Raw genomic sequence first — 16,861 nt, 5'->3', positions numbered from 1 at the left:
CTTTGAAAGGAGACGATAATACGAGAGTAGATCGTTGTCCCAAGTTTTCCTTTTATGGTATGCATTCAGAGAAGTATTTATTCTCTATAAAATTGAAAATTATCATATGAGTTTTATTATAACATTAAAAATCCTACTTTCAGAAATTTCAACTACCCAGCTTCAAGCATGTCCTGAAACAACATGTTCTCAAGCTGAAGAAAAAGCAGACAAGAACCTTTCTTCTCATCTCAATACTGAACAGTCTTTAAATATGGGAGAAACAACACAACAATCCCTCACGGAGGTATGATTTTGATTGCTAATGGCATCATTTTACTGCTTCTCCAATGGTCCCCCTCATCATTATATGTATGCTTGATTATTTTAATTTTGTCGCAATGGTCGGAAAATTCTATCCTTTTTATGAGAAAAACAGAGTTTGAGTATCATATTTAAAATGCTGAAAATACACCTGCGCGCGGGTACAAACAAGTGTGGTGTATTCCAACTGCTTAATGAATTTGACATGAACTGGAAAAAAAGAAAAAAAACTTAATAGTTTTGGACAGGGCATTGAAGAAACAATATATAATTCCATTGTGATAAGCATGCTATTTTTAAAAACACCAAAGAGACATCATCATCATTTGATTGATTTTTTGTTACATCATTTGATTCTAATTTTATGAGGTAGCAAACCTTTAAGAATTTATTTTAATTTTATTAAGGAGTGGGTTGGAAATCTGAAATAAAAAAATAATAAATAACAATTTTTTTTTACAAAGGAAATGAATAAAGTTACGGTTAAACCTTATTTAGGTTCACTAATTAAAGATGTTTAGCCATTTGAGAACCACTTATGATCTCTTAGAATCCCAGAAAGGCCAACAATTAAAATTTTTTTCCCCAAAACACTCTAGGTTCTATCACTAATGCTTTCCTATTATTGGGATAAGATTTTCTAAAATATTTAAAAATTTATAACTAATGCAATATAGCTCCAAAAATTGTGGTTCATAGCTTTAACTTTAGCTCTTGAAAAAGCTTTATGCTCTAACTAATTCTTAGCTCCCCCTACCCCCCAAAAAAAGAAGTACTGTACTACATTTAAAACTATTGGAGCCTTTAAATTAATCAATGTTCATTTTTATCTGCCTTAAGCATGCAGGCTGAACAGGGCGGCTTTACAAATTTAATTTGTGTCTAATATTCACCAAACTTAGGCTAGAGACTTGCTACTACACCAAGGTCTCTGCTAAGCTCATTATCATATTCGAATTTAACCCAAACTTAACTTCCTCTTACAAAAAATATGCTATCCAAAACAGGGCCTTTAGACATGCCTTTGGTGTAGTTTGGGAATTTAAAACACTTGTTGCATGTTATAACATATCAAAACTACATTTAAACCTCTTTGAGTCACAACTTTGAGTCCAAACAGGGGATAAGAACTATAGTTCAGAAGGCTAATGCTTTGATATTCCTATTGCCCATCTAATCACTATGTGGGAGTCACCAGACCCTTTACCTGTGCAGTTCATGATCATTCGCTTTAAAAGTTTTGGACAGCCTTCCCTTTACATTTTAAAATTTTCCAGATTCACAAACTCCTCTTTTAAATACATTGAGGGGTTTAGCCTTTATATTCAACCAAACCTAATTCTCTCTAGGCCAATTACTTTGACAGAGCAAAGGAAGAGGATAAAACTTGGTTTAACCACTTCACTTCATCCATATTTCACCTCGAAGCCTCTAGGTATTTACGGTATTTTAGTTCCCAATTAAATATAAATTTAACACATAATTCAACATTAAATTTGTGGGAAAAATTCAGCTTCTGAATTCTAGATTTCAGCTCCCATAAGAGAAGTCAAATAATAATAGTAACCCCACAAGATTTAATCTATCGTTTAAGTATGATTTCTATAGCTTAATGCTCCTATCGCTCACTTTACTGTCTAGAAAACAGATTTAAACCTCTCGTCTACTTGCAAAACAAACAGCCACTGCAAAAAATATTGATGGAACAAGGTTTAAGGTCCTTACCTCGTTCTAAATGTTCGGTTGCATGCGAGGGAAGAACTTTCCTTCTTCTTCGATCACTTCTTCGCCTCCCCTCAGCTCTCTCTCTCTCTCTCTCTCTCTCTGTGATGCTCTTCTTTTTTAAAGATTATGAAGATTAGTCCGCGACGCATTATGAAGATTTTTCTTAATTAGCTTCTCTAACTCCTAAAATAAGTTTTGTAAAATTTTCAGGCTGAACATTAGCCTCCAACTATTTTTAATTCAATTTTCAGAAAAATAGGCCCTCATATCCCATAAATTAGTTTTAAAATTATAAGTCATTTCTGGAAAATATAAACCTCTTCATAATATTTCTAAATTCTCAAAATAGAACAATTTTAATAATTACTTTTTTATTTCCTTAAATTCTCATACAAAATAGACTTTTTGACCAATAATTCATTTTTGGGACATTTAAATTTTAAATAATGTCCCTAAACCTCAATTATGCTTTCAAAATCTCTTCTCTACTTCTTGAGACTCCTCTAAAATTTTGGGCCTTTTTTACAATCATAATTTTGTTCTATATTTTCTCTTATTTAATCTTTTGCCCCTCAGCCCACTATATTTTTCAACTTTTAGGTCAACTATCTTATTTAACCCATATTCAAAATTCAAATATTACAATTACTACTAAATATTTTAGCTAATTCATTAATTCTCACTACAAAAAAATTGACTTTCAGCGGCGACAAAAGTCGCCGCTGAAAGTACAAAGTCGCCGCCGAAAGTTTTTTGCGGCGACAAGTCGCCGCTGAAAAGTCGTTGCCGTAGCAGCTGTGGCTGAAAACTTTCAGTGGCGACTAAAAAGGTCGCCGCTAAAAGATACTTTCAGCGGCGACTTTTAGAAGTTTCAGCGGCGACTAATGTCACCGCCGAAAACACTTTCAGCGGCGAAATTTGTCGCCGCCAAAAAGTCTTTCAGCGGCGACAAAAAAGTCGCCGCAGAAAACACTTTCGGCGACGACACTCTTGTCGCCGCTGAAAGACTTTTTGGCGGCGACAAATGTCGCCGCCGAAAGTGTTTTCTGCGGTGACTTTTTTGTCGCCGCTGAAAGTAATGCCTAAGAAGAATTGGCTTTACCAATGCCACGTCATCGCCGTCGGTGCCACGTCATCATCTCCGGCCGCCACGTCATCACCGTCGACCTCCACGTCATCGCCATCGGCGGCCACATCATCACCGCCGACCGCCACATCATCACTAGCCACCTCCACGTCATTGCCACATCACTCTTCCTCGCCACGTCATCGTCCAAATATTTTCACCTTAAATGTGTCTTCTTCCAGGTTCGAACTCATGACCGCCTCCTTTCGTGTCCAATCTTCTTGCCGCTGAGTCAGATTGAATTTGTTTATTAATATTGTAAAATAAAATATATAGTATTATATTATACTTTCAGCGGCGACAAAAAAAGTCGCCGCTGAAGGTCCACTTTCGGCGGCGACTAAAAAAGTCGCCGCTGAAAGTCCACTTTCGGCGGCGACAAAAAAAAGTCACCGCTGAAAGTCTTGGTTTCAATGGCGAACTTTCAGCGGCGACTAAAAAAGTCGCCGCTGAAGGTCCACTTTCGGCGGCGACAAAAAAAGTCACCGCTGAAGGTCCCCTTTCGGCGGCGACAAAAAAAGTCGCCGCTGAAGGTCCCCTTTCGGCGGCGACAAAAAAAGTCGCCGCTAAAAGTCTTGGTTTCAATGGCGAACTTTCAGCGGCGACTAAAAAAGTCGCCGCTGAAGGTCCACTTTCGGCGGCGACAAAAAAAGTCGCCGCTGAAGGTCCACTTTCGGCGGCGACACTTTTGTCGCCGCTGAAAGTCTTGGTTTCAATGGCGAACTTTCAGCGGCGACTAAAAATGTCGCCGCTGAAAGTCTTAGTTTCAGCGGCGACTTTTTGGTGTCGCCGTCGAAAGTGGACCTTCAGCGGCGACTTTTTTTGTCGCCGCCGAAAGTCGTCGCCTAAAGTCTGTTTTTTTGTAGTGTCTTTTTCATGCAGAATGATTAGAATTGATTTAAGAAAGGTATCACTAAAACTAACATTAATTTTTTTATTTATAAATTTTTATTCTTTATTTATGTCCATCACACAATAATTTTCTTTCTTTGCTTTAAAGTTGTCATATGAACTTCAACATATAATTTGAAGGGGATAAAATGGGAAAAAAAACTCAGATCAAGTATGTTAAGTTCTCCAATCATACATGACCATGTGTCTTTTATTGTTTCATGTGGATTTATAACTAAACGTTAATATTTTAAAAATAAGATACATAGTTATTGGTGATTGGAGAACTTGACACAATAGATATAAAGAATTTGATATGACTATTATCCTTTAAAATACCAACAAGAAACTCTTAATACACATAAATATGGTGTGTATGTGTGTGTGTTCCATATTTATTATTGAATTTGACTTGAACTAATAAGCAAAGTTTTATCTGTAGTGCTGGCTATGCAGAAACAATATTGATGTTGATGAGCATGATATCTTAAATGTGCCAAAAGAACATATCATCATCATCATCATTATTTTTGTTATGCTGAATAATGAAGAAGAAAGGAATCCTAGTGTTAATGAATTCAACGTTTGAAACTTTTTTTTTATTCTTCTGCTATATATGAAGCAACAAAGAATACTATTGAAGAAGGTCCTAGACCAAAGTTGCAAAAAACAAAATTTTTAAAACCTATTTGTTAGCCAATCTCTTTAAAGCTTAGTTTTATATATTGTGGTGTTGGTCTGGGTGCAAAGAAAACAGCTACACTAATTTATCATCTTTGTTTTATATGACCACTGGTTTCCAATAGAAGGTGCCAGTTCATGCAAGTCCCAACCTCACTATTCTTCCTATAAGAGATAACACTCACGCAAGTGCTAAAATATTTGAAGAGGAAGATGAAGAGGAAGAGGAAGGTAAAATATTGATTTGTTAGTTTTGTATTAGAAAAATACTAGTTATTTATTTTATGGGTTTACAGACAGCTTGATAACATCCCGACGTCCCCGAAATGGAAAGAAAGTTAGCAGTTCTTTACCAGAGAAAAAGCTTGAAAACTCTACTGATGGTACTTGCTATTTTCTTTAATTAAATGAAATCTTTAATTAATTTCTTCCTATGATTTGATATAATAATCATTTTTTCATAGGTGACCCACGTGTGCCCCCAGAAACAACCGTTTCGAGTGAACAAACGTCAACAAGCCTTAACCAAACTCCTTCATCTAATATTCCCAAGCATTCTGATGGTAAGTTTCCTTGCTGTCTTCTTATATTGACACTTCATTCAATCATTGTAGTGTCAAACTTGCCAAAACTATATATCGAGACTACCTTATCAAGCAAAGACAGATGTTGCTATAAGAAGTACCATTGAACTTATAGAAGATTCTAGTCTATGCTCTAGTAATTCTACCCATTGCACGTCTGATCTTTATTTTATTCAATTATTATTTTTAATTTCCATTCTAACATCACTTCATTAATCTAAGGGATATATCTAAAATGTTGAGACTACTAACTAGTGAACTCCAATAATTTAGATTATGTTGAAGTTTGTGATAAGTCTCATCCACATTCAAGCTCTTCATTTGAATGTGTTGACGGCGGGAAAAACAAGGAAGCAGGTATGGTTCAAAATGAATCTATCTCGAATGTTGAAATAAGTAACCCAGCACAAAGGGAACAAGAGTCGTCACATTCTAAAGGTTATTAACCTATTTCCTCTATTGTTGAACATATAAAACATAAGTGAACTTGAATCTTCTTTCCTGTGATCCATGTGAGTACTTCTCATTCTGCACAGTTGATTTCATTATCTTCATTTTCTAATGCGATGGTCTTTTTCTGGGCCAAATTCAAACAATATATCAATTGACAGATTCACAACCAACAAGAGCAATGCCAGCAACACTTTTTGTTGATATTTCCAAAGAAGAATCCTCGAAGGTAATACTATTGCTATTTCTTCATACATAAAGATTATAGGTTTTGCTTTATATTTCTATCTAGCTAGTTCTACTACTATTAGATAAGATTCATGTATTGTCATGCCCTATTATGATAAGTACTGAGCAACTATCATAAAAGCGTTTTTCACATTTACATAGATTGAAACTCAAGATTTTGTATTTAAGAGACCTTAGTTTCTTCGACTAAGATCAACATCTGTTGGCATAAGATATAAAAATTTATTCTAGATAAAGTGGAGTTATCCCACTTTCTCATGCACAGCTAAAATGCATTCTCATTCTGTCCACAAGGAAACTAAATTTGACATACAATCTAAGCAAACAAAAACAACTCAAAAGTTCATTGAGGATTATATTTATGATGGTTTATCGCCTCAGAAGAAAGCAACTTAAATATCTGTGTGATATACAGATTGTTGGAGTAAGAGCTGAAGATGGTGCTTCAATATTAGAGACCCCACATCCAAGTTCGTTAACTTCTAAACAGGTTTGCTTCTTCCAACAATTTTACAATTTAATATATTTGTTATTCCTATATTAACAATTATGAATGGTTTATTGTACAAGGAACCTATTCCTGTGAGTCCCAATCCCACTATTCTCCCCAGAAGCCCAAGTACAACTACCAAAATTTTTGAAGAGGAAGAGAAAGGTAAGATGATAGTGTCCACAATTTCAAGATTTATAGCTCCTCTAGTTATTTATCCTGGGCAGTGAATTCTTTGCCAGTAGGAAAAGAGCACAAGACTTTTGATCATGGTTTTGTGGCTTTCTTAAAATGAAATATTTCTCGTTGTGATTTACTAAGTATATATTTATACACTTCATTGACTTGGTATAGGTGACCCCTTTGTGCCACCAGCGCCAATTATTTCAAGTGAGCAGCAAGCTAATGAGACAATAAGTCCTATGCCATCAAAAGCTCTAATGAGTCCTACGCAAACTCCCATGCACACTCCCTCTAAGACTTCTTATGGTGAGTTTTTTTGCTGTCTTATTTTACTAATTTACCTTTCACTTTATCATTTTGTAATTTTTGTGGCTTCATCCAGGAAGAAAGATCCAAGAGAATGTTGGAACCATTGACCATCGTTTGCATGAAAATTTGGGTGCTATTCAAATTTCTAGTAAGTCTTGTGTCCTTGCCATTACATGTTTGCATGTGTTATACTTGACTTGATTCCTTTTATTGAACGTGAGTATTTTGATTCTCTAACCTTGCTTTTATTTTAACTCACTTGCTGATTTGATGGTTTTGGTAGGTCAACTTACTGAATGTGGCTCATCACACATGGCTTCTTCTATTTATGATACCAATAATAATGTCTTAGGTGTTCATGGGATAAAAGAGATAGCTGATATGATGAAATTAGAAGGTGCTGAGCCTTTCATGCTAGCAGAAGCATTCCAGACTCATCCACAACTTCATCTTTCTTCAGAGGATCGAAGCACTGAGTTGTTATGCTATTCCTATAGGGTGCTACTAAATATTTTGAACATTCTGGCCACTAGGAGCCCCTCCACAATCACTAAGGCGGACAAGATATTGTTGGCAAAGCATTTAAAGGATGCTTCTGTTCTGGGATTTGACAAGGACTGGCTTGAGTCAGTTAGGAACAGGGTTTCCACTTGTGATGCATTAGAAATCAATCGCATGCAACAAGCTTTAAAGGGTTTAGGCAATAGGCTCCAAGCCAATAAGATAGAGCTTGCAAATATTCGAGACCAGGAGGCGAAAGCAGCAAAATTGGTAGAAATGACTCAGAGAGAGTTGGAGGCCACACATAAAGAATTAGAGGCAGCATATAAAGGGTTGGAAGCAGCTCAATCCCATCTTAATGTCGCACAACAAGAACATGCAAACATTAGAGCACGTTATTCTCAGCTCTTAGAAGAATGCCAGGGAATTTCAGAACAACAGTACCAATGTTCAGAAATTATTGCTGCCAAATTCAGGCCTTTCGGCTTCTAACATGGATGCCATGTGAAACTTTGTTATTGCCGTTTCAATTAAGGTCATTGTCGTACCTTTATTTCAAATAAAAAATAAAAGTAATACTCTCATGGACATTGTAATATTACCGTACCTTTATTTTGCACAAGGATCGCGCATGACATTACAGACTTGTTGTACCTAAGGGTTATTTTCCTTGTTAAGATCTTATATATCTGTGTTTGGTTTCCAGATGTGCTTATCTTCACCCATTTGCTACTAGTTAAATTGAATATAGTGCATCAACTACATATATGATTAGGCATAATTAAGTACTTTTCTCGACACTGACACATAATATGTTAACATCAGTGTCATGTATAATTGTCAAAGGGATGCTGCATCTCATTGTTTAAATTTTGGCTCTACACATTTTCTAATTGCATGTTTGAATTTTTAACTCCAGACCTCTAACTGAATCTCATCCAACTTATCATTCAAGCTATCCTCAAGTGACAAAAAATTACCCAACTTATTCATGAATTTTGTTTGCAATTTTGACTTCAATAACATTTTAAACTGATTTATTTTAGAATTATCAAGGACATTTATTATAGATTTAAAGTTTATTCCGCAAATGTTATCATTTAAATTTTATTCTTAACCTAACAATTAGTTAGATATAAGACTAGCAAGAATATAAGACCCCATTTGATTTTTATTTTGATCTTAAATATAAGACTCAAATCCACTTTGTCTCTCATATTTATATATTTTTTTTCAAAGTATTTGTCTCTCATATTTATATATATTTTTTCAAAGTATTTGTCTCTCATATTTATATATATTTTTTAAAGTAGCCTTTCTAATAATGATAGTTCTAATCAATACACTTGACTAGCAAGAATATTTTAAGAAAGACAACACCTATTTAGGATAAATAACTAACTCAACTTACTTCTTTAATCTCCTTAAATTAATCAACTAGCTCTTATAATTAGGACCGGAAGTAGTAGTATTTTTTATGTCAATATCTCTCGCTATACGTTAATCAGTTTGCACATGATTTGTCTTCAATTTATTTTACTGTCCTAAAATATTTTGGCAGATATTAAGCAACATAATAAAGTTTAAAATTTTTTAAACAAATTTTAAGTAAATAAAAAGTTTTTAATCACTTTCTCTTAATCAAGAAATCACCACATCAACTAAATAATTTACAACTTTTCATTGGCAAGCCAATGGCTTGAAATTTCAATTTAATGGGTAACGAGTTTTGCATTAAATTGAAAGCATATTTGGTTTTACCTTAATATCTATCAAAACTATATAATAATTCTGTTTTTGGGTAAAATTAGCTCCTCATTGATTTTTCCTACTTGCACAAAATTATTAGTTTCTGATCCATGAAATATTCAAGCGCAAGGATTAAGAAAGCAAGATGTTAAGCATAGAAACGACATACATAATATTATACAAGACCAGGCCAATCATGAAAACAAGATGACAACTCCGTGGGCGAATGATTAACAAGAGAAGAAAGGAAGGAAGAAAATGATAATAATAATAGATTACTTAATCAAAGACTACTCTCGGGTGAGATTCAGCAATCTCTTGAACATACCCCCCCCCCCCAAAAAAAAAGCTCTATTCTGACCAAAACTTCACGAAAGCATCTACAAAAGCTCTGAAAATGGCAAAAATTGGATTTGTTTCTTGTCTCATCGAATGTTGAGGCGTCCCATCCCATGACTCTGCAGAGAAAGCATATGGAAGTTAAGTTAGCCAAGGCAAAAGAACCTAAGCAGCAATAGCTCAAATCTAAATGACATGGCATTTGAGATCAATAGGGTACATTTGAGATGCATATATGATACTCCTCCGGTTCTTAATATAGGACCTAATTCTTGAGTTGGTTTTGGCCCTAAATATAAGACCCATTTCTCATATTTATCAATTTTCTCTAAATTACTCCTATAGATACTCCCTCAACCATAATTAAGTAGAAGAGGGAGAAGGGGTATTAAGAAAGATGATTATGGTGTTTTAGGAAAAACGTGTCATTTTTCCTATAATTAACTATTTAGGAAAAACGTGTCATTTTTCCTATAATTAACTAACTTACCTAACTTCTTTAATCTAATCAAATTAGTTAAATGGGTCTTATATTAAGGACTGAGGGAGTATATACTTATAGATTGATTCTTTCTAAAGTTGGGTTGCTTTCCTGGGAGTTGCCACCAAGCTGACCATTAACTCTAAGCACAGTCATGTTCTCCTGGGTTTCTTCTTTAGTATTTGACTCCTTAGCAGAGGTGCGAGTGCGAGTCTTGGCATGAGAGCCATCTGGAAATTTTGTCTGACAATGAATTTATCTATCAAAGAATTTATACCACATGAACCTAAAAAAAAAAAAAAGGGGCATCTGCGTGGCTCCCAGAACAGCTGGTGAAAAATGGCATTGTTTTGATTGTAAGTATGCCAGCTTAACCACCACACGTTTACTAGAAGAAGGGGATTTATGTCCAAATAGAAGGATGAAAAAATTCAAAGCATAAATATTTGAAATCTAAAAAGAGGATGAAAACTCAAGGAGGTAATACACATGGATAATTCCAATTAAAATTGGAAATCCTAGGTTTGCATAATTTCCCCACTATGTTAGGAACACTAGCTTCTTGTGCCGCAAACTGAAAAGTTACATTCTACAGATACTTCAAGATTCTAAGAAATTAATGCAAGTCCAAAATAGTAAGCAGAAGGTCTAATTGGTCTCTGGTGAAAATAAAATGTTATCCCAACATGAATCAGCTTATCATCATGAAGACAATAATCTTGGCATAACCCATATCCAAACTTTTGAAACTAACAAAGACTCGTCTCTTCACGTTGAGCTCCTCACAGGCGATCCAAAGTTTAAGAAGACCTGATACCAGTGCAAGAGTTCATCATTAACACCAATTTCAGAACAATGATTTTCTCATGACCTGGCAGCCGAACATCACTCATATCTTAATGCGGAGAATGACTTCAATGAGGAAGAAATGCATCTAACATTTTTCTTCTTGAAAACTACACTAAGTGGCCCGGGCTTTATTTAGACTCTCCTTTCCTCTAGCTCTCTCCTTCTCTCTGTTCTTTCTTCTCAGTCCAGTATCTATATGCTGAAGGGTACTGGGTCTTTTGTATCTCTATTCTGACTCTCAACGCCCCTCCCCCCCCCCCCCCAATTTTCTCCCATGGGGTTAGACCCACAACATCTAATGCAACCCCCCACCCCTAACACAGAGCAGGAACTTAGCTGCACATTGAATTTTGTCGGCTATTAGAACATTGGTTTTGCAATCTCATGCAGAAAGGGAGGGTGGAATACTTTTAATTGACTTGCCGGTTGACACGGTGTCAGAGCCTCTATGACATGGAATACTTTTAAATTAATCAATGTTCATGTTTATATCCCTCAAGCGTGCAGGCCGAACAAGGCGGTCTTACATATTTAATTTTGTGTTTAATAGTCCCAAACTTATGCTAGAGACTTGCTACTACACCAAGGTCTCCATTAAGCTCATTATCATATTCAAGTTTAACCAGAACTTGACTTCCTCTTACTAAAACTGTGCTATCAAAAAACAGGGCTTAATAGATAGACTTATAAAATTTAATCCTCTTCTTGCCAAACACTTTAAAAGAGCCACCAAACACAAGCTAGGGGCCTTTAAACATGCCTTAGGTGCAGGACGGGAATTTAGAACACTTGTTCCATGTTATAACATATCAAAACAGTAACATTTAAACCTCTTTGATTGACAAAATTTTTAATTCAATAAACATCTGAAGGTTGTTGTCCAAACAGGGGATAAGAATTAAAGTTCACAAAACTAATAATGATATGATGTTCCAATTGCCCATAATCAGTAGACCCTTTACATGTGCAGTTCATCAACTTTTAAAGTTTTGGACAGCCTTCCCTTTACATTTTAAAATGTTCCAGTTACTTTGACCGAACAAGGGAATGAAATAAAACTTGGTTTAGTCACTTCATCCACATTTCACCTTGAGGCCTTTAGGTGTTTACTATATTTTAGTTCCCACTTAATTATAAACTTAGTACATAATTAAACATTATAACAGTGGGAAAAATTCAGCTTATGAATTCCAGATTTCAGCTCCCGTAAGAGAAGTTAAATAAATACTCCCCGGAAACAGGAACTCCAGATTCAAAAATCCACTTCTTCTCACACAAATCAACATGCAAGGAATAAAATCAACCCCCATCCATCATCTAAATATGATTTTTATAGCTTAATGCATTCGTCCCTCCCTTTCTCTCTTTAAAAACCAGATGGAAACCTCTCATCCATTTGCACAACACACAGCCACTAGGAAAAATGTTGATGGAATAAGGTTTAAGGTCCTTACCTTCGTCTAAACGTTCGGTTGCATGTGAGGGGAGAACTTTCCTTCTTCTTCAATCATATCTTCCCCTTCCCTCAGCGCTCTCTCTGTCTCTGTCTGTCTCTGTGTGTGTGTCTGTGTGTGTAGCTTACTACATAAGCATCTTACTTTGGCATTTCATGAATCCCAACCCAGCAAATCTGATGCTCTCCTTTTTGGACTTAGTGCACCACGCACAGCACTTTTTAGACTATGCATTGGCCCATTTCCTTTCTAGGCTTGAGAAAGTGAAATTGCTGTTGTACCCATCACTGATCAGTGCTAAACTTTCCCAAAAACGTCCAAAATTTAGTCTGCGACACTTTATATTTTAATTGGCTTCTGCAGCTCCTAAAATAATTTTTTTTAAAATTTTAAGGCTGAATATTAGCCTCTAACTATGTTTACTTCAATGTTCCCAAAAAAAGGCCCTTATCTCCCATAAATTAGATTTAAAATTATCGATTCATTTTTGGAAAATATAATCCCCTTCACAATATTTCTAAATTATCAAAATAATATTTCATAATATTTTTCACAATTTTCCTCGGCCTTCAATAATTTTAATAATTATTTTTCTTTTTATTTCCTTAAATCCCATATATATAATCCATTCTTGAGACATTTAAATTTTAAATAAGGATAAAATACCCATTTAGTCTTTTCACTTTATACAGAGATTCAATATAGTCCCTTAACTTTAAAATGTATATTTTTTTGGTTATTTACGCCTAAAATTTTTAACAAAAAAATGACATGAAGATTTTAAATGTTACTAAAACATTATCAAATGTTAACATATTAACTTTCAAAACAACCATGATTCCCACACAAAAAAAAAAGATCATCTAAGCCTAATAATTTTAAGATTAAAGAATCAAAAATATTTTTTAAAGCTAAAGGATCAAATTGAAATCTTGAATAAAATTTAAGAACCAAATGCATATTTTAATCTTTAAATAGTATCCCAAAGCCTCAAATGTACTTTGAAAATCTTTTCTATACTTTTCGAGACTTCTCTCTAATTTTTGGGCCTTTTTTTTATAATTATAAGTTTGCTCTATATTTTCTCTTATTTAAACTTTTGCTCTTAAATTCACTATATTTTTCAACTTTTGGGTCTTATTTAACCAGTATTCAAAATTCAATTGTTATAATTACTACTAAATATTAGCTAAAAAATTAATTATTTTTCATGCAGAATAATTAGAACTGATTTAGAAAAGTACCACCAAAACTGAGACTAATTTTCTTTTATCTATAGATTTTTATTCTTTATTTATGTCTCTATTACACAATAGTTTTCTTTCCGTGCTTTAAAGTCGTGATATGAACCCAATTATATTTTTTTTCTTGAAAATTTAGTTGCTAGAAGAAAAACATATAATTTGAAGGGGATCTTTAAAATGCCAACAATAAACTCTAACACACATAAATATTGTGTGTGTGTGTGTTCCAAATTTTTAATGAATTTGACATGAACTAAGTAAAGCTTCTTTTTATCGTTGGATTCGAAATTCTTTTAAGACTTATTTGTTAGCCAATCTCTGTAAAGCTTCTTTTTATATATTGGGGTGCTGGATAGAGTACAAAGAAAACAACTACACTAATTTATCATCATTGTTTTTTTTGGCCACCGGTTTCTAATAGAAGGCGCCAATTCATACAAGTCCCAACTTCACTGTTTTTCCTACAAGAGACAACACTCATGCTAGTGCCAAAATTTTTGAAGAGGAAGAGGAAGAGGAAGGTAAAATATTGATGTGTTAGTTTTGTAGAAAATACTGGTTATTTATTTTGGGTTTTACAGAGAGCTTGATAACATCTCAACATCCTCGAATAAGTGGCATGAAGTCTAGCAGTTCTTTATCAGAGGAGGAGTCCAAAACCTGTATTGATGGTACTTGTTTCTTTCTTTCAATGAGGTATTTCATCATTTATTTTGATATAATAATCATTTTTTCATAGATAACCCAAGTGTGCCACCTGTAACAATTATTTCAAGCGAGCAGACTTCTGAGGCAATCTTGCCATTGAGTCCTATGTCAACAAAAGCTTCAGCAAGCCTCAATCAAAGTCTTTCAACCGTTCTTCCCAAGCGGTCCCATGGTGATTTTCTTTGTTGTTATCTTATAGTGACATTTCATTCAAGTTTTATTCATACATAGAAGAAGCTAATCTTGCTACGGGGAGTGTCACTAACCTTGCACAAGACTCTAGTCTATGCCTCATCAGTGATTCTACCTATTATAAATCTTTATTTGCTTTTGCAATTATATTTTGGATTGTTTTCATTTTAACATTATATTTCTCCATTAATAAAGGAAGAAATATTCAAAATGACGTTGAAACCACTAACCAACAAACTTCTAATGTTGCAGATGATGTTCAAGCTTCTATCAAATCCTTTGGCTGCGCCATCGTCTCAAGTGGAAGTGGTAATATAAGAGTTGATATAGGTAACCCAACACACAAAAGGAACAGGAATATTATTCAAATGTACTCACGCAAACACATGAAAAGTACATTATTCAAGTTTTAATATATGAAATTGGAAAAATCTTCCATAGTACATGATTGTTCCAAATTTTCTTTTGATGGTATGCCTTCCAAGAAGTCAGTCATTAATTTAAATTGAAAATTATAATGTACTTGCAGAAACTACAACCACTCAATGTTCTGATGACTGTAAAAATCAAGATTCTAAAGTTTGGGAAGAGACAGAGCAGAATCTTTTTTCCTCTACAAATGGAAGACAAGCCTTAGAACCACAACGATCCACAACTGGTTCCTCAAATTTCACAAGAGTATATCTCATTTCATTGCTGTACATATATTATTTTTGTTAATGGCATTTTATTACTTTCTCTTGTCACCAACATGATTATGTCTACAAGCTTTAATCATATGCCACACCATTCTTTCTTTTTCTCTGTTTCAATTATCTTGAAGCAAACCATGATTTTACACTCTAAATGTTGGCATAAAAATTTGAATTTGATGTCATATTTGAACATTTTCATTCATAACTAAACCTTTTTATCATTTGGTGTTGGTTAGGGTACTAAGGAAGATGCAAAGGAAATCATCCAAGAGGGTATTACTTTTGAGAAGCTGAAGAAGACAAATTTATCATCTGACTCAATTGTAATAGAACAATCAGTATGTTTGGCCTTATCTCTTTGTCTATCTCTCTATTTGTTTTATTTTTACTAAGGTGTTGATCAAGAAAATTACCGCAAAGTTAAACTTATTCTCTGTTTTTTTTTTAATAAAACACTAAACAAACAGATAAAGGAGACATATTTCTTTTTCATTATGAAGGATTACACGTAAATACCACAGGCACTATGTGAATAGGATCTATTAGTAAATAAGTTGCTTAGAGAGATTTCTCTATGATTTTCCCTTGATTATATAATAATAGAGGCATCGGTCAAAATACAAAATAAAAAAACTAGTACAGAATAAAGATTCTTTCTAACAACGAAAGTAAAGAAAGATCCTACTGCATAAGTAATTCTATTTTTCTTTTTTGGCGAATGATTATGAAGGGAATATATAAGTATTATAAACAAAAATGGTCCATAAAATGCGTCTTCAAAAGTGATATCATCATCATTATCATCATCTTTTACCTGTAGATTATTATTCTTTATTCTTGCTAGCTTGTTCGATCTTTTGCCTTTTATATATTTATCTTTCACATAGGACGAGTTGGTGGGCAAAGTGGTGAGAAATGAAAGAACCATGATTGATCCACAACAATCTACATTGGGCTCACAGAACTTTACAAAAGCACATTGGATGGTCTATTAAATGCAGCCTGAAAAATAAGTACTAACCATTTTGTTTGATGCAGGTTAATTTTAAAAAAAAGGTGGTATTCAAGTACAACTCAGAGCCAAAATTCAAAAGAAAACTGAAACATCATCTAACTGATTTAATTAGAACTAATAAAAGTAATATGAACTACAAGCGTAGCATTTAGTTCATTATAGAATTAATACTCAAATGTGACTTATTGTTATGCTAGATATTTGAACTTATGTCCCTTTCATATTTATCTTCACATAGGATGAGTCAGTCAACAAAGAAGTGAAAACGGAACCAATCATGATGGAGCCACAGTCAAAAGAAGAAACAACAAGACATGGCATACAATCTCAGGAGGATGAGGAAGAGGAAGAGGAGGAGGAAATAGAAGGTAACATGTATATTAGTTTCTTGTCTTATAAGTAATATATTGGTTACTTATTTTGTGCTTTGCAGGCGGCTTGATAACTACCCGACATAGTCAAAGTGACATGAAAGCAAAGAACTCTTTCCTAAAGGAAAAGCCCAAGACCTCCATTCATGGTACAACACTCAATTGCTTTTTATAAATGAAATCTTTTATCCTTTGATCAGTTGATAACTATATTTTCTGTACACATGTTTTCATAGGAGACCCATTTGTGCCATGCACGACATTTGTTTCAA

The 16,861-nt window shown here is 34.2% G+C and overlaps 1 protein-coding gene across 1 annotated transcript; it reads left to right on the top strand.

The window, feature by feature from the left end:
- The first annotated feature begins 51 nt into the window (after nucleotides 1-51).
- LOC114721231 (uncharacterized) lies at nucleotides 52-5,417 on the top strand. Its single transcript, XM_028907062.1, has 4 exons — nucleotides 52-286; nucleotides 4,852-4,957; nucleotides 5,023-5,109; nucleotides 5,191-5,417. The coding sequence occupies exons 1-4, from the start codon at nucleotides 107-109 to the stop codon at nucleotides 5,415-5,417; spliced, it is 600 nt and encodes a 199-aa protein (XP_028762895.1). The 5' UTR covers nucleotides 52-106.
- Nucleotides 5,418-16,861: the final 11,444 nt, after the last annotated feature.

The sequence above is a fragment of the Neltuma alba genome, unplaced genomic scaffold (genome assembly GCF_004799145.2).
Source record: "Neltuma alba isolate B1F8T4 unplaced genomic scaffold, ASM479914v2 tig00002282_pilon, whole genome shotgun sequence".
NCBI classification, from domain to species: Eukaryota; Viridiplantae; Streptophyta; class Magnoliopsida; order Fabales; family Fabaceae; genus Neltuma; species Neltuma alba.
The sequence above is the reverse complement of the archived record's forward strand: the minus strand, read 5'-3'. Positions and strand labels throughout refer to the sequence as shown.

Coding starts and splice junctions, on each gene's coding strand:
- LOC114721231 (XM_028907062.1), top strand. CDS start 107: ATGAGTTTTATTATAACATTAAAAATCCTACTTTCAGAAATTTCAACT. Junction 287..4,851: donor CACAACAATCCCTCACGGAG/GTATGATTTTGA, acceptor GGTTTCCAATAG/AAGGTGCCAGTTCATGCAAG. Junction 4,958..5,022: donor AGATGAAGAGGAAGAGGAAG/GTAAAATATTGA, acceptor ATGGGTTTACAG/ACAGCTTGATAACATCCCGA.